The sequence below is a fragment of the Cololabis saira genome, chromosome 8, assembly GCF_033807715.1.
Source record: "Cololabis saira isolate AMF1-May2022 chromosome 8, fColSai1.1, whole genome shotgun sequence".
In the NCBI taxonomy this organism is placed as follows: Eukaryota; Metazoa; Chordata; class Actinopteri; order Beloniformes; family Belonidae; genus Cololabis; species Cololabis saira.
In genome coordinates, this window is record NC_084594.1 from 12,397,496 (window position 1) to 12,420,584 (window position 23,089).

Here is a 23,089-nt window from a genome sequence, read left to right on the forward strand (position 1 = left end):
TGAATTATTGAAATAAGTTAACTTTTACACCATATTCTAGTTGAATTATTGAAATAAGTTAACTTTTACACCATATTCTAGTTGAATTATTGAAATAAATTAACTTTTACACCATATTCTTCACCTATAACTATATTATACATCTGGGCTGATGTGGACATACATAGCATAGGAGGCTATTTCAGTTGGTAGTCTCTACAGTCATGCAAGTTCAATGCTATTAAAGCACTTTAAATCAAAGCATTTTGTTTTTTCATATAAAATAAACAAATTTTTATTCAGTTTAGAAGTTTTGGGGCTTCTTTTGTGGCTCCTGCGCTGCTGAAATCAGGGCGTCCCTTATTTCTATTTCTGAAAGGTGGCAACCCTAGGTCACACACACAAAAACTATATCCAACTTATGGCGCTTTTCCACTAGTACCTATTCAGCCCGACACGGCTCGTCCCGCCTCATCCCGGCTCCACCCGTTTTGTCCCTGTGTGTTTTTCCACAGCCAGGGGAGAAGTGGGCAGGTTGGGGTGAAGCTGCTGTGACGTACTCGATTGCGCAACTCCTTTGTTTGTGTCGGCGCTGATGAGAAATCAGCTGGAGCCGCGAGCGGCTGAGAATAAAACAGCCCGTCTACATCCCTTTTTTAATTCTCTCGTCAGCCACCAGGTTTATGAACATCTGCACCTCAGAGTTGGATCGCCAAACAGACGTTTGCGCTTTATAATAAAATCGCCGCCAGTCGCTCTCGCGCTGACTCCCGCTTCCTGATTCAAACGTCTGACGGCCCCGCCCCCCGACCAATCAGAGGCGTGTATTGTGGTGACGTCAGATATAGTCCCGGCTCAGCCCGGTTAGAACCTCGGCAGAATGGTTACAGAAAAAGTATCTGCTTGGCCCGGCGCGGCCCGCCTTGGCCCGTAGTGAAAAGACTGAAGACGGGGGCGTGGCGGGTAGAAGCGCGCTGAGTAGATCTTAATGGAAAAGGGCCATTAGAATCACTAAACTAACACACCTGTTTTTGGCGCTGTTCGAGAAAACTCATGCAGGAACATGAAGAAGATACAAGCTGAAACCCTGAAATGTCCAGCTGGGATTCAAGGCAGGAACCTTCTTCCTGGAAGCGTAAAGTAAAACCACACCACCTTGCTGCTACAGATTTATTGATTTATTTAAAAGGAAGGCTCATCCGGGCAGCTGTACAGACACTGCAGAATTTGGTTGCTTTCTTCTTTCTCTGAGTTGGCAGGCTGAGGGGACACCACTTTATATATGTTAAAGTAAGAAAAAACTTGTTTTTCATAATAGGTCCCCTTTAAAATATATGATGAAGCACTTAAAGTGTTTCTCATGTCTCTAGACAAAATAAAGAACAACATTCATACTACTGCTGCCCAATTCCAGCAAGAGCTGGTAAGACTAAATTGGAAATATATTAAAATCTCCCTGCAAACAACAGCTTTCCCAAAACATCAAAGTACTCTCTTAAAGTTCTCCTTGAAATCACATTTAAAGACTTTTCATATGATTTATCTCGGACAAGCATGGGTTATTCACAGAAACCTAAGATTAAAGTAAAAAAGAAATTACACCATGTAAAAGGCTCCACTTGAGTGTTTTTTATATGTTTGAGTAAAAATAATAACTATCTTCGTGATAATGATACTCTCCAATACCAGCACATTTTAGGACTTGATTGCAAATGGATGTTTATTTATTTTTTTAGCCTTTATTTATCCAGGAAATGTCCCATTGAGACAAAAGATCTCTTCTTCCAGGGAGTCCTGGTGAAGACAAAAAAAAATCAACAGTAAAGGACCATCTTAACTGAACATGAATATATATATATATATATATATATATATATATATATATATATATATATATATATATATATATATATATATATATATATATTCCAATTATTAGGACTTACTTATCTTGTAGTCAACATTGTCTGACCAAACAATTTTTAATGAAAATTCCTCATGTGGCTTTTAATAGCTTGCTTGTTCTTAAAGGAGACGTATGCTGTCAGAGCACTTTGACTTGTCTTGTCCATGAAACGTGCTATACCCATAAACTTGGCTCACCGTACCTTTTAATAGTCAACACAATTTATTGATGCGTTCTTGGATTCTGTGTGGCATGATTTGTTCAAAATACCTTGGAATGACAACACAGTAATTACAAACAGCATGGTGTAAAGGTTGGTGGAGATAAAGATAAGGATGCAGCATTGTTTGGGTCTGTGATGTCACAGAACCCTGCAAATCTGACCTGCAGTGAATTACGTATTTCTAACATTTAGCCTGACCAAAACTAGGTGCTACAGTTGTGTTATGCCAGAGCACTCATTTATTTATTTATTGTTAGTCACACATCAAAATATACACTGTCAATCAGTGTAAGTTTGTATGTAAGTTTTAAAAATAATATTAGAAAATATTAGAAATGCAAATACCACAGTTTTTAATTTGTTTTGTGCTTTGAAATAAACAAATTGAACTTCCGAACAAGATTTTTCTTAGTAATTCAAATTCTCATTCATTTTGATTTCCATTTCCAACTGTACAATTTGTTACCATTAAAAATAGTGGGGGTTTGAGTTATTGTTTTTTTCCCCCTTTTTCCCAATAATGCCACCCTTTTCCTTTGTTCTTTCTTTTTAAGCCAGTTCAGTTAAAATTATTTCTTCCTTATTAGTTGCACTTGAAGGAAAAAAAAAACAAGTCTTCTGATTGTTTGATTTTAATTGGCTTGGGTGACATCTGTTTGAGAAGTGAATGAAGCAGCCAAATGTTGATCTTAATAACTAAGAAGATTTATGCTTGTTTGAAAATTAGATTCTATCAAATTTAGACAAATAGATAGCCTCATTTATCTTAGTGTAGATTTGCAAGTGAGTATAATTAAACATGTAGTGGATGTTCCTGTTCCTCTGTGGTGCTGAATTTCTAACATGACCATAAAATTAAACACACCCTATTTTATTGTTACCTGAAGCGCCATGTGTCTTATGCTAAATAGATTCTACTCAAAAGAAAAAAATAAAATCATGTCTATATTATCTTTGAAATGGTGCTCATGCATTAACACAACGTGGTTCACATTTGATGAAATGCTGGACTAATATCTGTTTTCTACAAAGCCTTAACATTTATATTTTATTATAATAATGTATTTTTCCTTTGGGTTACCATCTACAGTACGGTATGTCTTCAAATATTTATGTAGCTTTGAGCTTGGCCACAAAAGTTTTAAAACTCAGTGAATAAAGAAAACCGCTGTGCTGCCAGTCTTTGAAAGGACCACAGTTGAATTCAGGGGCAGATAGACCGAGCTTTTAGATGTAGCACATATACTGCCGAGACACAATTGGTTGTGGCACCCTAAAGTCGTATGCTCCTCACGGCAAGCTAATATTGAAGTAATAAAGACAGGCCTTTTCCAATTTAAAATCACTATTACACCGTGTTACAACACGAATACTAAGACATCCGTCAGTATGTTTTTTTTTCCTGTCTTTACGTGAGTTGACTCACAAAGTACTGTAGTACAGTTTGTTGGGTATGAGACCATTTAGAAACTGAGACAAGAATTGTTTTCTCCTTTTCATTGAAAGGTTGAATTGGAACTTATCTAGGCGGGGCAGCTCTTAATGACCAAATCACAAGCTGGTGAATAGTTCCCACAGAGATAATCCTGTGACTGATGCGTTCCCATTAGAGAGGAGCGCATGACCCATGAGCGGCAGAAATGTGGCATGACGTGACGTCTGTGCCGCAGGCTTAAACCGTAGGTAGCTCTGACTGCCATGTCACGGTATCCACAGAACAACAGGCCGGCAAACGGCCTTCTGATAAACATTAAACTAGCTGCTGTCTCTCGGCTGTTTCCTCTAATGACACATAACTGATATAGTGGAAAATTACCAAGGTTTAAAGTGGAATGAACACTGCTTTAAGCTGACATTCGTACTTTTCTCTTTCAAAGACAGCATCTGATATAGGCTACACAGCCAGGACGTGGGAAGTTGGAAAAAAAATAATCACATTGTCATATAGAGAAGAGTTGCTTAGAGTCAGTTCCCTAGATTTATATCTCTAATTGTCAGAGGTTTCTTTGCATTTCTACAGACTTCTGAATTTACGACGGGAAGTCAGATGGGCTGGCCAAAATCCAAAGGTGCACCACAGCCACTCATGTACCATTGTGGTGACTTTTTCTTTTCTTTTGTTTTCCTTTTTGATTTATTTTTTGCATCATTTGTTATCAGTTTGATTATTGATTTTAAATAAACAAATAGATAAATAAATAAATAAAAAACACACTCACATGAGCATGTATTGTGTGGTGTTGTCTGCAGATCTGCTGCACAAAAGGCATCGAGAGGACAAGTGCACTATGAGATACTTATTGTGAATCCAAACAGACCAGCACGAGTTAAATCTCAGAGATTACCCACTGAAGAGGCATTGATGGGTGTTCTTTTGAAGTGTCCTGTTAAAGAGCACAACCTGTCACGAGCATGCATCCCTTCCAAACGCACGCAAATCTTTATCAAGATGAGAAGAAAATGTGCGGTTGCTGACAAAGGGAGTAGCCTTGAGCAAGATGAAACTGTGAAAAGCCAACTCTTTCAAGCACTGTGCACAGAATTATCCGTTAAACAATGTGTTCTAACTTTTTTGTGATACTCATTATTGTTTTGGCAAGAGATCAAAATTAATAACAAAGGAACAACAGCCTTTTTTTTTACTTTTACAGTTATGATGGAACCAAACCATCTGAGCATATTAGTATTTTCTCCTCTTGACATCTTCACCCTTTTTTTTTTGTTTGTTTTCTCACTCTCACATAGTGACTGGGAAAGATTCCCGACTCCCTCAGCATGTAGTGCAAGAACTCCACAAGGGGATTAAACTAATAATCACCATTCGAGCTGCTTTGGCCTCAAGAGCTTGCAAATTACTGCAGTCACCATTTGGAACGCCTGTCATGCGAACAGCAGATGAGACATTTGGGAGCAGCGGGATCATGAGTACGAGGAATGTGACACGGCAGGAGCAACTTACAATCAATATTCTCCGCCAACTACCTTTATGTATATGACCAGTAACATACGCCATTATGCGCTCAGCCACAGTGTCTGACATAATTGATTTTGGCTGATCTAAGTGTGTGGGGTCATGGATATAAATCTGTCGGGATGGGGGGAGCCAGAGTGAGAGTGTGTGATTCAGCATTTGAAGAGGCACTAATGATGTTTACGACAATAGAAGCATGATAGATCCAGAGATGTGATATCTGACGCTCTTACGTTTTCAGTAGTGATGCAAGGAAACATAGAAACATGCACACTTAAGCTTTCTGTGCAGCATGTGAAACATTTCGTCAGTGTTTAAGTAACAGACTGTATCTAAATATGCGCTCGTGTTCTGAGTAGTGTGAACAATTTGTGATTTTAGTTCAGATTTATTTATTTATGTATTTTCTTTCTTTTTTTAAATCCTAAAACAAATGCTTAGAAATAATTCCATGTCAAGATTTAAAGCTGACATGCCATACTGGCTGACAATATTGTCCTAAAAACAAACAATGATCCGATCTATTAAAGGACACAAGTTCAGGGTCTAACAAAGATTAGATTTACAATCTCTTTCATGAGAGATGAAAAATATCCTTAAATCCATGTTGAGATCAAGAAGAGGATCAATGTAAGCAGGCCACTGGCTTTTATGACATGGTGGGTTTTTCCTCCTCTTTATATGTCATTCGCTCTCACCCATCTCTTTCTGTTTAAACCCCCCCTAGTCCACACACACACCTCTCTCCTGGGGCATTTATGTGGATGAGAAAGGAATGAATCACATTTGAAGTAGTGAAGAAATAACTTTTCATGTGAAAACACCTCAGCTTTTATGGCTTTACTAAATGATCCATAATGCGAGGAGGGAGCACTCAGTCCTGCAGATTAAGGCTGGAGAGAGGCTCAGTGCTGGAGCTGTTAGACCCTTCCACCGAAGCCCGCACCAGTACGGCACCAGCCCAGATAGGCACAAATCTTTTTTACGAGGCTGCCTCTTAAATAGCTGTCACTCCAGTGTCTCACACGTGGCACACTCCTCCAGCTCCCCTTCGCAATAATTGAACCATCTCTCCCAGAGAGCCGAAGTGGTGTGGGAAGCCATTCCGACAGCCTGCGCTAATACCATTAAACCAAACTCCTGCATAAATCTAACTACAGTATACAGACATTGTAGGCAAGCCCCCACTGAATCCTTCACACCCCAGAAACAATCGTCTTCTTTACTCCATTTCACCAGATATGGTTGCAATTTAGCTTTCATCTGGATGTTATTTGCATTTTCCTCTTTCCTTGTTCACGGCTCAAACAAAATTTGCTGCACTGACTGCATATAATGTTATTCTTTTAGCAAAACTCGTTATCCTTGTTTGTTGTTTCCACCAAAACAACGGTAAAGGATGTCATTCTGTAAATATCAAAAGAACAAATCAAGCAGCTGGTTACAACTTACAATAAAGCAGTAATTGTTAGTCTATTAACTTCACATCATTTCCAGGATTTTTAACTGCGTTAAATGACAAAATGATACAGTTATTGTATTGAAACATAATGTTGGAAAATAATGATAAATGGTTGTGTTGAAACCCCAATTACAGACCTTCTCTGTAAAGGAATTTTAATGAATAACAAAGCTATAACCTCATTAGAGTTGCACAACACTGCGAAATTGTAAGTCTGTCTAGTCATCAACGGTGGGACAAGTCGCTATGTGAAATGTTTACGGCACACTGTTCCTTTCATAAATGGTCCAATGAAAACTATTAAGATGACAAAATTGTAATTTACTGTTCCATAATTTAATACATTTAGTTTGAAAACCAGCTGCATATAAAATACTGAAAAGGGCTTTCTATTTTTTTTTTTTTTTACTATTTTGAGAGTGAGGCTTTTAACATAAGTAGCATTGTGTTGTGGTTAATGCCGTACCTTCACCGCACAGGAGTTCTTGGTGTGTTTTTCCTTCTCGTATTTTGGTTTCTTCCAACAATTTATTTTTCAGCTGTACTCATTCAAAATATATATATTTTTTTCCTGTTTAAATCATCACTGTTACAGAGAATGTTGGAGCAGTGATGAGAGCAATTTGTGATTATGGTTTTATTAGCAGGAGGAAAATGATGTCTTCACATAATGAATATTAGGAACCTGTTTCCAATAGACGTGCTTCTCTTGTTACTGTTATTTATAGATTACATTTCAATCTAAGAAAGTCAGCTTTAATTCTCATAAGTCAATCAACAGCAACTCTGCTTAAGTGATAGCAACAGATACAGTACGTTATGAGCTCTCCCTGTGAAAATACTGTTGCAAGCCAGAACTTAAATAAGAACCCAAAGTGCCAAATTCATTGCCTCAATTCTCCACTTAATATAAACACTATAAAGAAGAATTTGCATTTATATAGTTCTTCAAAAAGCATCTGACGTCGCTTCCAGCCATATCCAGAAATAGCTAAGCTTCAAACTGATTGTTACCTAAGGAAAATTAAGATAAGGGCGTAATCCCATGGTTGAAAATGGCTTTGTTGGACCCAAAGCAGTAGAGCCAACAAGGTAAGCAGAATTAACAAACCTCATACCTACTGCCAGTAATGAAAATTTCGAGCCTTTTTACAGTCTCGCATACTCAATAGGAATATTACTCACTTATCCCTCAACTGGAACGCAACATATTTTGATCCTCCATGGTGGATGAACGTGATGTTCATTTTTGCATATTTCGAAGAGGTAATAACTGTGTGATAGGACTCAGAATATGAATTTAAACCGTGTCCAACCCAGGTTTTTGGCAATATTTTAGATTCACTGAGCGCTCCTATTATTCCAGATTTTACTGAAAAACTCAGAAGGTGTTTGCCAGTACCTGACTTCAAGATTCTCTCGTATTGTATCTACTTGCGAGTAGACTGATGAATCCATGCATCCAGCATGCTACATATCAGCAACTATGGGCTGGTTTCTGTCCACAGAAGAGTTGCTAAAGGTAACGGCAGCAGAATGATAATCCGAGCCATCTGATTTAATGGCTGGCTGAGTTTAATGATAATCCACTGGCATCCCCCTCCCTCGTCTGCCCCCCTTAGGAACTCCACTCAATGACAGGAAACAAACAGGGCTCTGACACTTTCTGCTAATTAGCAACATTAGCATACGGTCATTATGTAGCTGGACAGTGGCATGACAGGGCTCTGAGACGGCTACAGTGGTGACCTTTAGTGGACAACACCAGCTGTCAGTAATTACCCAGAGCAGTGGCCAGAGCGGCTGAGACGGAGAATGACTCCTTGTCCTTGAGGACCTGTGGTAACCTGGGAACATCCTCCTTTTTATCTTCCTTTTCCTGCATTTGGATATTATCAGACCTAAATAAAAAACTAAAACAAAAAACAATGTTCAAATTTGAGACAAACATGCAGCAGTAGGCAGAGCTTTAACCAAAATGTGTGACTAAATGTGGAGGTGCATCCTCAATTGTTTTTACTTCCAGTGGCTTGTTGTACACAGTGTAAATATAATGACTTCGACACTCTTGTTTACCCACGATGGGGGGGAGGGGGGTGGCTCTTCTATCAGTATTATTTGCCTAAGTACCAGTAATCACATGTAATTGTTTGTTGTAGTTTTTTCCTACTTCTAAAAGTCTTTGAAGATGTAATGTTTACTGTGCGATTTCATTTTCCCTTTCATCTGTGAGAATGTCGGTGCCAACAAGAGGCAGAATAACTCTCAGTGCTGCTGTAGTGGAAAAGTCATTGGGAACTTCAAAATATTTGTATGGAAAATGATGTGCAAAGAGCTGAAAGAGCTTGCTGGTGCCCAAATGCATTAATCTTCCTCTCCCGAATATAATCACGGACGAATATGCATGAATGCATACACAGGTGTGTGCACAAACCTTCACACACATCACTCCTACTATACATACACCAATGAGAGGAACTCTCATTGGTTTGATGCATTCCCTTGCCTTCTCATTAATAGCTGACACTAACTCAAATCTTTACTTTACATGTGACAGGCACAAATGACTTTTCAAATAGCCAGTCAAAGAAAAGACATGAGCATTTTAGTTTTTTGCTCTTTAATCTTAAGGTCCATCAACAACTTCAGGCATGTACAAATGCGTGTCTTGGGAATCCAACACTAGCTCAAAGTTGCCTCCAGGCTTTAAAGTCTTTGACCATTTTTATCTTCTTGACATTATGTTATCTTTCTTCAACAGGGACATCTGTAATGAAGGTCACGGCCTCAGATGCCGACGATCCTACGTACGGCAGCAGTGCCAGAGTGGTGTACAGTGTGCTGGATGGAGAAAGGTTTTTTACAGTTGACCAACACACAGGTAGGAAAACACTCCCTCAACCTGTTTTCTTAACTTTTTTTTGTGCTCCCTGTTCTTTCAACCTTAAAAGATCTAAGGTTTTAGACCACAATGCCCAAAATGAATCGAAATTTATGTCTGAAAACATCAACTCAGTCATTGACCTTGCATAGTTTTAGCCAACGACTCCACGCAGGAAGAGCTTGGAAGAGCTTGTGGTACAGACTGCTTAACTCAAAATAAAATTCCCTGTTACATATAAGTCAACAGGCAACATGAATCATTTACACATCACTTATACTTATATTACATGTAATTGCCACTAATTGCTGTAGGTTTATTTTTTCCAACCTTTTTACAGACTCTGCTAACAATCAGCCCAAATGCACCTGGGATTCAGCACAGTCTTGGTGTATATGCTCGAGGTCTCAGGATTGTAGATGCGTCAAACATAGCATCAAATCAATACTGAATTTAAACCATATTAAGCTTTAGTCTATGAACATTTTTTGAATGTCGTTTTTGAATAGACAGGAGATCTTTTGACCAGCAAACACCAAAAACTCATAAAATAAAATCATGACAATACAACAGAAAACAAATCTCAATATATATATATATATATATATATATATATATATATATATATATATATATATATATATATATATATATATATCCGGAACCGGGTTGCGGGGGGCAGTAGTCTCACCAGAGATGCCCAGACTTCCTTCACCCCTGATACTTCCTCTAGCTGTTCCGAAGGGAGTCCGGGACGTTCCCAGGCCAGCCGAGAGACATAGTCTCTCCAGCGTGTCCTGGGTCTTCCCCGGGGTCTCCTCCTGGAGGGGCATGCCTGGAACACCTCCCTAGGGAGGAGGGACATGCCTGGAACACCTCCCTAGGGAGGAGGGACATGCCTGGAACACCTCCCTAGGGAGGTGGGACATGCCTGGAACACCTCCCTAGGGAGGCGTCCAGGAGGATCCGGCACAGATGCCCCAGCCACCTCAGCTGACTCCTCTCAATGTGAAGGAGCAGCGGCTCGACTCCGAGCTCCTCCCGGGTGACCGAACTCCTCACCCTATCTCTAAGGGAGCGTCCAGCCACCCTGCGGAGGAAACTCATCTCAGCCGCTTGTATATGTGTGTACACACACACACCTCAATTCATATATGAAGAAGTGGTCACATCTGTATGCAAGATCTTTTGGACCAGTGACAGGGCTGGGGATCAAGCTGCTGATCTTCTGGTGCCATCAAACCTGAAGATATCCACAATTTCAGTAACGCCCTCCACAGCTAGCTTCTTGGGGTGATGTTTCCTGTCAGTCAGTCAAATGCATGTATACTTTTTAGAACTTCAATGGAAAGATCAAAATGCTGATTTTCTTTTTTGTTCTTAATTTCTTAATGAGTAATGTGCAATGGTGATAAACTTTCATCACAATTGAATATTTTCACTTTTTCTCAATCCGCCTGGAAAACTAAGACTAAGTACAGTAATGTGATTCTCTTTTGCAAAAAAGGATTTTCAACGTGAAGAAAGTGTAGTTCATTTATTTATTTACCTTTTTTTTAACTACCATGCTTTTTTAACAAATTAAACAACTGATAATGACACTTTGGTATTTTTTTGTTGCCAGTGGTTCTAAACATGGAAAACTTTGTATTTTTTTTTATTTTCATATACTGACCGTATAGGAGCAGCAGCACCTGACCTATAGTCTTTCAGAAGTAGTTTAGCAATGGTGTTGCCTTCGAATGCCACCCCCAGGGAAAAGCACTAAAGTTTTAATGATTCCTTTTTTGGTCTCCACCACTTTGATTTGGTCAGCCCGGGTGCCTGGATGATAAATGGCTCTGCCTTGGTGGGATAAGTCAAGAAACAGAGTGGTTCATTTCAGCTTCTTCCTCACGACTCTCATGCCATCCACCCCCACTCCCAATCTTGTAGGCAGATGTGCTCGGATAATAGGCGCGAGTCAGAAAGGTCAGCTTAAAAGGAAACAAGAGCAGGTGGGAAATCTCCCTCATTAATATCACTCTCACTCACCTTGACAACAAACTCAGTTTTAAGTCACTGTATTTTTCTGTATTGTTCTGCAGGCACAGAACTACACTCTGTATGTAACAACAGTCACCTCTGACATAGTGTGTTTTTGTTACGATTAAGCAGAATGGCAGCAGGAGAAAACAAAAAGACTTTCAGGTTCATCCCTCATGTAAGCCTGTATTATGTGTTTCCAGCTTCAGCAGTTTATGGAAAAAAAGAGATTAAAAAACTTGAATATAACAGTTACTTTACAAATTGTATTTCCTTGTGGTTTGAATGAGCTAAATTATACTCTCAGAAATAAAAAAAAACAGCTGATAAAAGCAAAAAAAATAATAAATAGAGAAAGCAGCTAGAAATGTTAACATACAGTGCAGTTTAAAGTGGCACAGGACATGCCTGAGTTGGTCTCCCAAAGCTTCTGAAAGCCTTACATGCTGGTGTGAGCGCCGCTGTAGATGCCACCTCAAACCATGACAATTATATCACTGCAGCAAGGGGTTGCTGTGCTCCTTGAAATGCAAAACTCAAGTCGGCGGTTGCGCCTGCCGCGCATTGTTCCATGCTGATGTTTTGTTGGCGTGCGCAAACAAACAGATCCAGCTATTTCCTACTCATCCTTCCAAAAAACACACAGGCAGAAAAGAAAGCCTGGCATTTTCTTTGCTCTATAGAAAGAAAAAAAAGCAGAAAAGGGAATGAAGAGCAAAACAAGTTTTGGGTATTTCTGCAGTTTTCCAAGAAGCGATTATGTTTCTTTTTGACATTTGTCCACTCCAATGTCAAAGCACAATGGTGCCACCCGTGAAAATGTGAGCGGAGCAGTTCGGTGTGTATGGATGATTGGTTTCTGCTCACACTGCAGCAGAAGAAATGGCACAGTGACGGGTGTAAAAGGTGAGCTGATTCCTCAGAGTTCTGAAACAAGTCTGTTTTCAATTTTTGTATGAGCCGTGAAGACCCAAATGGTACGGCAGTTGGTTTAAAATGGAACACGGTACAGTTGGTCTTTCAGTGCCTCGCATGATAAAACCAAAAAAGCTAAAAGCTAAAGTTAAAAATTAAAAAAAAGTTAAAAGTTAAAAAAAGTTAAAGTTAAAAAAAAAAAGTTTTTCTTTAACTGGAAGGGAATTATTTATTTTACATCATTTACTGAATTACAATGGACAAGTAGGATTTAAAAACTGGTATACATGGTCTTATTATTGTAATAGTGACAGAGTTATTGTTAAGTCTAGATGATAAATACTGGAATTTGGAGCACATACAATATACAGACTTATGAGAGATAAATAAACAGACTATACACACTCATCTACATATGCAAAGGTTTCATCACGATGTTCTCTGAGTTGACTTGTTGCAGATTAGGGATTTACTTTCAACAGTCCTAATTTAGATGATTCCCTCTGGCCTCTGGTGGATGAAATGGGAGCATGTCATTTGGCTCCCTCCTTAACTCCACTGATGCATGCACTTTATTTTGGATATTCATGGAATATGGCCCAAAGTTAAATGTGACTGTAATCACTGAGTTATATGCCAAGTAAAAATCCTTGGGAGTCAGACAGCACACAAAGATAATATATATAAAAATAAATAAATAAAAAAAGCACAGAAACGGAAAATTCCAGCGAGTAAAGTTTAATCATGCAACTACAGCAGAATGAAACAACCAAATACAGCTGGATAGTCTCAGGGTGCAAAAAATCCTGTTTTTCTTTGAAAAACTGCATAGTTTTCCAGATCTGCGTATAATTTTAGCTGATAGGCACTCATTAGGTAGTTTTCTTCTTTGTCCTTTTTTTCTTATAGGAGAAAAAAGAATATAGAGTGTAAATTATTATAATAGTTCTGCAAACATACATTTTCCATCCATCAGTCCTAGACCGTTGTCTGATATTGTCTTACAGAGGGCAAATTGCATTTTTATGCTGCATTTTGTGATCAACTGAACCCCTTAAATATAGCAGAATGTGCTCTCCACTCTAATATATGTAAAACTACACTATATTTAATTTTTTTCTTTGTGTGTTTGTGCACTTTGTAACTCTCATTATATAATTTGCTCCATGCCACTCGCACGTGTTCTAGATTTTAAGTGACATGAGTGAGGTCGTTGCCATCATGAAGGACTTGCAGTGGTGTTCGGGGTGGCTGTGGCATGCTTTCATTCTGCCCCTATATATTATTCATTTTATTACAACTGAGCCATGAAATAGTGTATGTGCACAGGGGCCAATATGACACAGTCACTCCCATCCTGCATGTCTAAAGCTGCACTTGAGCCCCGATAATACAGTGCGCAGTTGAAGCTTTTATTCAAGCTGAGAGAGATAATATAGCTTGTTATTGCACAAGTGGTAACGACTAATGTAACCTTTACAGTAGCCTCATGTTCTAACTATCCTTCATCCTTCTCTCTGCTTCTTCCCTTCAAATTCTCCTCCATTTCTATATCATTAGGAATCATCATGACAGCGGTGGCAGATTTGGACCGTGAGACACAGGATCGTTATGAGTTGGTCGTCAAGGCAACAGACATGGCTGGACAAATGGGTGGTCTCTCTGGCTCCACCACAGTGACCATAGTGATCACAGACGTTAATGACAGCCCACCGCGCTTCCCACACAGTGAGTTTGTCCCCTCACATTCTCTTAGATTGGACCGAAAAGAGATGACAATGTAAGAAGAGAGGAGGAAAACCCCCGACTGACATTTTATGTTCTCTAGAAAAGGAATAAGAGCATGATAAAATACACACTGTAAATATATGAAACCTGCAGGCCACCAGTAGGCAGTGGCAAATGGCCTGCATTTAGTCTGAGAAAATCACCTTAATTAAATTTATGGGGCATTTATACCGGCAGCCCATAACGAAGCAGTCTATCAAATGTGGGAAATTGATGTGTTCCACTGCATATTTACCCATTCTTCTTAAGCAAGGCTCATAAAAAGTTGAATCAATACAGATGATTGTGCATTATATTCATTGCATCTGTTGTTTTTTGAGCGTAATGGCTCTCGCATAGCTTTCATTGTGCACATGTACAACAGGCAAATGAAAAATATATGTACCTAAGGGCCTCAGGAAAAAGGACTCCTTTAAAACAAACATACAAAGACTTTGGATGTTAGCATACTTCATTTAGTGCACTCATGGTTTTATTCATTTTCTTCCGAGTCATATTTATCTAAACATATTGTATTATCATGAAAAATTCTTGGCCTTTGCAAAAAATAATTAGAAATGACACTACAAAAGGTGATTTCCCATAATCCTCCCAAATCAGCTCTTTATTTTGTCCACTTTGTCAGGTTAAACTTACACCACTGTATAAAGTCATAATACTATTATGTTTGATGGTTGCAGCATCTGACAGTCTAGTTGGTTGTGCGATATGTCTTCACATACCTTTTCATATTTTGTGGTGAATGCATTTTTCATCTGAGTAAACCATATTTACCCAGTCACAATGATAAACCCAGGGGAAAAACAATACCACCACTGCAAGATACGGGGAGACAGAATCTGAAATACATTTTCATAAATCAGTTGCACAGGAGAATGACATATAGTATAATTTAGGGATTGTGGTGTTTTTACAAAATATCTCTCCTGGGATCAACACTGTTTAATCTACTTGCTTTATTTCAACTTCATAATAATCTCTGACAGCTTTGATTTATTTTCCTTGGTCTGCTCTGTCATTTAGAACATACTGTAATGGGAGGTTTAAGATTCTGAATTGAAAATGTTTGTCCAGTGGCAGATGTGTGGGGATAGTCAAAACTGTAAACATTATGTACAGTAGGGCATTCTGATGTAAAATGTATTAATGATAATTAATAAATTATATATATATATATATATATATATATATATATATATATATATATATATATATATATATATATATATATATATATATATATAAAAATCTGTGCAATCATAATCCCAATTTATTTTTAATTTTATCCCCATCATTATTTCACCCGTTTACTTTCCTGTGCTTTTATATTCTCTCTCACAAACCCTTTTCCCACCTATGGCCATTCGTGTGTTGCTCATCTTGCTTCCCTTACTGATGGCTTCTTCTCCTCTATGTGACTTTCATCATTGCATTGGTTTATACAACTTCATTTCAGTGCTTCGGTTGACTTGTCTGTCTTTTTCTCCCTCCGGCCCTTTTCCCTATTTACCAGAGATGTACCAGTTTACGGTGTCAGAAGGGGCTGCTGTCGGGACACCAGTTGGACGTGTCATTGCTACAGATGCGGATATGGGGGAGAACACAGACATGAGCTATCTGATCAAAGATGGACGGGAACTCTTCAAGGTCACGATAGATGTAGACACACAGGAAGCTGTTGTTTCCATCAAGAAGGTACAGTGAGATTAAAGTAGTTCTGCTTTTCTTTTCTTTATTAAGAAAGTTTGTTTGTCGAGAAAAAAAATCACTCTACCGTTCAGCAGGCCTCAGTGTGACTCAAGCCAGCCCTAAAAGCCATAAGCTTTATCCAAGAGGAACGTTTTAAGCCTAGTTTTTTTTTTTTTGAACAATATTTTTATTAAATTTCAATATAAATGTACAAAAAAAACTAAGCAATCAGCAAGTATCATATTAATTGTCCAACAAAATGTAAGCAGGTCCTGCCGTGTCCATACAGACAAAAATAAAACAAGACAGAAAACAAGACAAAAAAATAAAATAATTAAAATTAAAATTAAATGGAAAAAAAAAACTAAGAAAAATAAAAGAAAAAATGTCACACTCAATAGTCTCACAAACAAACTTAGATTGTCACACTTGTTCTACAGACGTATATATTCTATTGTTGCTTGAGAAAGTCCATTTTAAGCCTAGTTTTAATGCGAAACCTGAACACAAGTTAGCTTCTTGGTAACATCAAACATGTCAAATGTTAGCACTGAAATTCTTTTACAAAACTAAATAGATAACTCAATGATTTGTATAAGGGAGGTTGTTCTGTGACCTATGGATTGGAAACTTGTTCATGGTGTAATCTGCCTATAGTGGATGGATGGATGGATGGATGGATGGATGGATGGATGGATGGATGGATGGATGGATGGATGGATGGATGGATGGATGTTCTGCAAAAAGTAATCTGAGACTCATCTGACATAGTACTTTTTGTGTTTAATGGATATGATTGGTATGAACTGGATCCACAAGGCCCAAAATGATAGTGAGAACCAATATTTATACACTTTAGAAATAAACTTGCAATCGGTCTAATTTCCGTTTCCATGGGTTCAGTTTTACAAAACTACACTTTAATTGACCCAAAGATATCAATACCAAAACCAACTATGACTAAAAAGTCCAATGATTTATCCATATTCAAAAGACACCCCATGATGTATTTAACCATATTTCTTTGGCATATTTGTGCCCAGTACCGAAAATAACTTTCCAACCTCTGAATACAGTTTGAGTAACTGGATCTTGTGTTCTCTACGCATATTAGGATTAAATGATGCCCACATGAATTTGAATCATCCAAGATGTGTATTTATGTCAAGTGTATTCAAGTGCAATGGCTCAGTGTTGCTATTGATGAGTAGAACCTACATTTTGACAGGCTTAATTTGCATAACTGTAACTTAGCTTCCAGCCAACAGTGTCAGAGCTGAGCATCATGAATGACTGCGATGTGCAACTTTTCATTTACAATATTGTATGTTTTTTTGTTTTTTTTTTTCAGCCGCTGGACTTTGAGAGCAGACGGACACACAAAGTTGTTGTAGAAGCAGTCAATAAGCATGTTGATCCACGCTTCGTGGACCTCGGCTCTTTCCGCGACCAAGCCATTGTCCTAGTGAGTGTATCGGATATAGACGAGCCCCCCATCTTCCAACCGGCAGATGGCACCATCATGGAAGTCCAGGAGGATGCCAAAGTTGGAACATTGGTTGGCGTCGTCACAGCCAGTGACCCAGATGTGAAACATAAACCTGTTAGGTATGGAACAAATAAGGCTCATTTAAGCAAGGGCTAATTTAGAGGAAAATCTTAAACCTCTATCACACACAAGCCCCTTATTTGGAGAAAAAAAAAATTCCCAAGTCCTGCAGATTTTACAGTTCCAGCCCCTTATCTTATTTTTTTAATTTTCCATACAACCAAAATTATGACCCGTAGAGGGATTCAAATCACGTGAAAATTGCATCACTCGCTCTATCAAAGCTGCATCTACTGTACTGCTTTACCATTTCTATTGCACATTTTTATCAGAAAAAAAAAATATATACTTTGAAAAATGTAATTTTAAAGATCTATAACTTACTGGGTGAAAGTACTGTAGGTACACATATAGCCGATGGGCTTAAAAGGAAAACCCTTTTAAACAGTTCCTCTTCATGATGGAATTAAAGCCCCAGCTGCGGCAGTGTATCCGGATATAGATAAGATGCCTTTCTCACAAGAAATATTGTTGTAGGTGTTTTTGCCCATATTTCCAAACTATAGCACTGTTGCACAGAAATTGTGATTAGTGTTTGCATTTCCTGTTATATACCAGGCAGCATTCAGGTGACACACAATCACATATTCACCATTACGTAAACCAGACGATGGACAATTTTTGGTTGGATGGGGCTACAACTTATTTTTCTGGAATAATAGTCCGTCCTACCCTTCTTTTGGCAACATCTGTATGTAATAAAAACTTAGGCGTATTACAATTTTGGATTGCAATAAGTGGTTATTTTATGATTTCTGAGCATATAGTGTGAAACTCGTGCGTTTTCTTGCTGTGAACTAAAGTAGCTATTACATATTGTGGTGTGCATTGAGATAAGGGCTGTGACCATCTTGAGTATACACCAACACATTCAAGGCTTGTGAAAATTACCTCCATTAAAAATGCATGAGACTGTGGGTTCCAGGTGTAATAAACCCCGACACAAATGGCAGTGCTGTCGCTCACCACTTCCTTGACAGCCTGCAGCTGCAGGTGTGTGGATGATACATGTGCGAGCATATATGAATACGTGTTTGTGTGTGTGTTTATGTGTTCTCATGGGTTTGAAGAAAGGAAGACTAAAAACGGGAAGGATGTTAAGCAGGAGACACCCACAGATCAGCCAGCTAATGGTCTCTGACATTTGGCAGAACAGCCTTTTTAACCTCCACATTATAATGCACCCAGAGTGCTTATCTTTAAGTAGAAAACTGTGGGTTAATGTTGATCTGATTACCATGGACACATTTGTAGAAAATATGTTCAGCTTTTCACAGTGAAAGCAAGGGAGACATTGCATTTGTTGAATTTGTTGGCACTAAAGATTTACATAATATTGCAATTTACCTTTACTCAGGATAGAATGCACCGGCAAAATATTGTAAATTTTATGTTACAACAATTTCTTAATAGCTTGCTATTTTTTTAATAAATATTTTATGTATGGAATACATCCATATGATAATTTTCTTTTACTGTATGTACTTAACCACTGTACTAGCTGGAAGTTTGTAAATTACTAAAGTTTGACAAATACTGACAAATTACAACGTTTAATAACATCCATAATTACTGTGAGGGGAGCAGTGTGCCTAAAAGCACTTTGAAAATGTCCCCTTACTTACTGCCAAAATGAAAGGTTCCTTTTTTATGGTTGCTGTCTTTAAGTGATGACAAATGAATGGAATGATAAAAGAAGGCAAAACATAATTTTGATATTTATTATCCAGATGGGTATGAGCAGGTGTAAATGTGTTTTCGCTAAATCACTGTCCTGAATGGGATGTTAAAAATACATTTACCTGAGTCCTGCGCTGACAGACACATGAATACACCTCCACTTAAACTGCATGTAGGCTTACGTGCTTCTCTGTGCTAAACATATATTTTTATATATACACCTCCTCCGATGGTTACCTATTTTGTTCCTGGTTGGAAGCCAGGCCTCATGGAGAATCTGTTTTTATTTACTGACATGCAGTGTCATGAATAAAATACAAACAGAAAATGCTGCTCTGCACCCACAGTGGTTTATAAATGAATGAATGAATGATCCATGGTGTGATTCCTGTTCCACACCGGTTTACGGTGACATTTTATTTTATATCTACAACATCTATCCTTAATTCTCATGAGACTAAAAGAGTGCTGGCTGGTATGTTTGTCAGAAACCATAAATGTTGATGGAGCCCATGGTTCTTTATTATGCACGCACAAGAAAGCCAGCTGCAGGTGTGTGTGTACGTGTGTGTTTGTAGGTATCGAGGATGCGCTAGAGACCAGGGGCAACAAAACCCTTTGAGCAGAATTTTGTTGGCTCAACATCTTTTAAAAGCACCCAGAACCCCAAAGATAGAAATATACATTTATGTTTATTTTATAGTGAACAATGAAACATCTGTGTCATCATAATGCCTCATGCATCTTAAAAAGTAATTCCATCTGTTGCTAAAGTTTTAACTCTCCAGGGACATGTTCTCTGTATGTAGAGTGATAGTTTTATTTTGTTGTCCAATGTAATGGACTGCTGACCGGTTCAGGGTGTAACGTGCTCAGTGAACGTTCAAATTGGCTCCAGCTTCTCTCCAGCCCTGTACAGATGGAGTAAATGTGACTATTCTGCTTGATTTCTTGTTTGTTTTTTTTTTATGTCAAAAAATAAAATAAAAATCTAAAGTAGAATTCTGCCTTAGAGCATACCGATTGTTGCAACTAGTCTTCAAGTCTTATAAGATAACATGCAATAGGTGCTTTTTTAACTATTTGGTCTCCCTTTATTGTTTTTACGTTGTTTTGTTAGCAACCTGCTTAATATTTCATTCATTAAGATCTTATTATGTGATTTAAGTCCCTTTTTCTTTTTAGCAGTACAGTATATTTTGAAGCTTTGAAAGTTTGAGTTTTTGAAAACCTTTTTGTTCTGTGAACCAAGGTTACTGCCAAAAATTCTGCACTCAAGCCACTGTTCTTTTATATGAGGAGCTAGCTTCAGCTGGTCCATGGATCTTTTTTTTAAACCTATATTAAACCAGCAAAGTTTAACTTAGGAGTATACATCCATTTGAGAAAAGTACCATGGCTAAAAAAGGAACTGTGGAAATTTTAAAGACAAATCTTTGTTAATTAAGATATTTAGTTGCTAACAATGGTTTCCATCATACATATTCTGATGAACAACCATAACCAAAATGACCTGACCTTTCATCAAAAAGAAAAAAGTCTATATGTTTGGCTCAATATTTTATTTGTTGGTCTTTTAAGTGTAAGTACTTTTTTTTCCCACAGGTTCTCAATTGATCGAACAACAGACCTGGACATGATCTTCAATATTGACACCGAGTCTGGCGCTATCACGTTAGGAAAATATTTGGACAGAGAGACCGCAGGCTGGCACAACATCACTGTGAAGGCTGTTGAAGCAGGTATGTTGTGTTGTTTATTACAAAATAAGAACTATTTTCCCATCTTCTCACTACTTAGATATACATCACATTATTTATTAGTTTGTCATTTTGAACTCAAAATAGTTTGAGGCTTAAGTGCATACTCGGTTCATGTACTGAGCTAAGTGGCTAATGATCTCAGCAAATATGATGCCTGACAAAGCACAATATACTGTATGTATAGGAATACGGGTCCTATAAATGACAGGAACAAGGGTCAGTAACAATCTGGTGGATGTTTTGCTTAAAAGTGGGAAGAGTCATCAGAAGTGTGAGTTTTAGAGTGTGTTGAAGTGAGTTCAAGTAATTCGCTGCAACAAAACAGAATGAGTGAAGGTCTGAGAGAGGAGGAACTTGATTTAATGACTTGATCGGGTAAGATATGTTCCATTGGTCGGGTGAAGGAAAGATGACAAATACAAGAGTGTTACAAAAACGAAACAATGGTGGAGGTGCCCTTCTTTCAAGGTTTGCTTTAAAGAATAGGAACAGCATTTCCACAGCATGATATTCTCTACTCTTATTCATAATTTATATATTTTTTTATATATGAATACCACCTTACACCTTTCTATGGATTCAAAAGTAAAACTGATGCTCTAAAGTTCAAAAACATAGTAGTTGTTGTTAGCCATTGTATAGTCCCTAAACAGAAAGCTGAAAATGAATGAAGAGCATGCATTTTTTGTCTCACTTGGTAATTTTGTAGAAAAATAAGAAAGTGAATACTATATTATTAGAAGTAATCTTGAAAAACTGGTATTTCTTGATTCAATCTTATACAGTTGAAGTGAATATGGGATTGCAGTGAAAGCAGAAGAGATTGGAGGATCCACCTTTAAAAACAGGTGGAAGCAAAACAATGCCATAAATTTGACTTATTTTGAATGTCTCATATTTGTTCCTCCTGAATATTTCCCCAGGCGGTGATTACGCCAATAATCAATACAGCCTGAACTGAAGAGGATACAGTACCACCCAGCACAAGCATTAAGACAAAATTAGACTGTCTGAATCCTCCCAAAGTAATTTAGCCCTATTGTGCTCCATCTCTTTGTGCATGGCATTATGTCATCGGCACATTTTAATGTTAATTAAACATTTTAAAAGGCCCAGCACCTTTCAGTATCAGACATAAACACATGCCTGCACTTGAGAGATAAAGGTTCTCACATTGCTATCCATGGAAACATCTGCACAGACAAACTTGGTGGTCAAAGCCATCAGAATATTTCTCTACTGGCTGTGAGCTCACAAAACCCTGAGAGCTGCTACTGACAAGATAAAGAAAAAGGGAAAAAACTAAGACAGAAAGAAAAAATAAAATCATAAGACAGATGGAAATAGAGAGGGTGATTGGATTTGTATGTGTCCAAAGGAACTATTCATAGCATTTGAAGGAGTGACTTCATTTTCTGTAACTTTTGCTTTATATACTTTTTTTTGTAGCTCTATAGCCTTATTAAGCCATATAGTCACAAGGTCACAAGGTCATCTTGTCTGAAGATACTGTTAAACTCCAATTTTGTAGCATAACCCTTAATTATCCCAGTCCATTACTGACTTTTGAACTGTTCAATTCCATCAGTATAAATAGTGAATAAATTACAAATGCTTCCTGACATTTCTTACTGTGTGAATCCTGTGATTAACCCCTGCCGTAAAAGTGCAAAAGACATTAAATTGCAGGCTCATTAAAATCCTTTTAGTTCGAATATTACTCCCAGATTCTACCAGTCCAACAAATATAGACACATGCACACAAATCATGACTACAGAGTCATCTAAATAAAAATGTTCAGCTATGACAAACAAAACAACTCATTTGCGTTGTATTGGTCCCTTTGCCATAAAGCAAGCAGCCTCCTGAGTAAAAGGGAACCATTTAAGGACTACCCCAAGCCAAGGTACTCCCATTTTCTTCACAGATACGCATCAAGTTAAGTTAGAGTGACATATAATTTTTGAAACCTGATAGCAAGAATGATAACATCTTAAAAAACTGCTTTTTCAGCTAGACAGTTTGTTGGAAAAAAGTATCACCCAGAGGGCAAAAACATACCAAACGAGCCTAATATCTTCCTGTGCTGCAGGAAAAGGACATTTTTTCTACTGCATACAGTATATGCTGTCAAGCAGTCAAACACACACAATTTACCTTTTATGCTATTTAAAAACTATTGCCTGTAGGTACAAAC

The 23,089-nt window shown here is 37.9% G+C and overlaps 1 protein-coding gene across 1 annotated transcript in view; it reads left to right on the forward strand.

The window, feature by feature from the left end:
• LOC133448345 (cadherin-22-like) overlaps positions 1-23,089 on the forward strand; it is a 221,812-nt gene that overhangs the window by 153,999 nt on the left and 44,724 nt on the right. Inside the window, exons 5-9 of the mRNA XM_061726770.1 lie at positions 9,303-9,422; positions 13,923-14,090; positions 15,664-15,845; positions 17,191-17,447; positions 20,734-20,870. Coding sequence (XP_061582754.1) covers positions 9,303-9,422; positions 13,923-14,090; positions 15,664-15,845; positions 17,191-17,447; positions 20,734-20,870 — 864 coding nt within the window. The remainder of the gene's footprint in view (positions 1-9,302; positions 9,423-13,922; positions 14,091-15,663; positions 15,846-17,190; positions 17,448-20,733; positions 20,871-23,089) is intronic.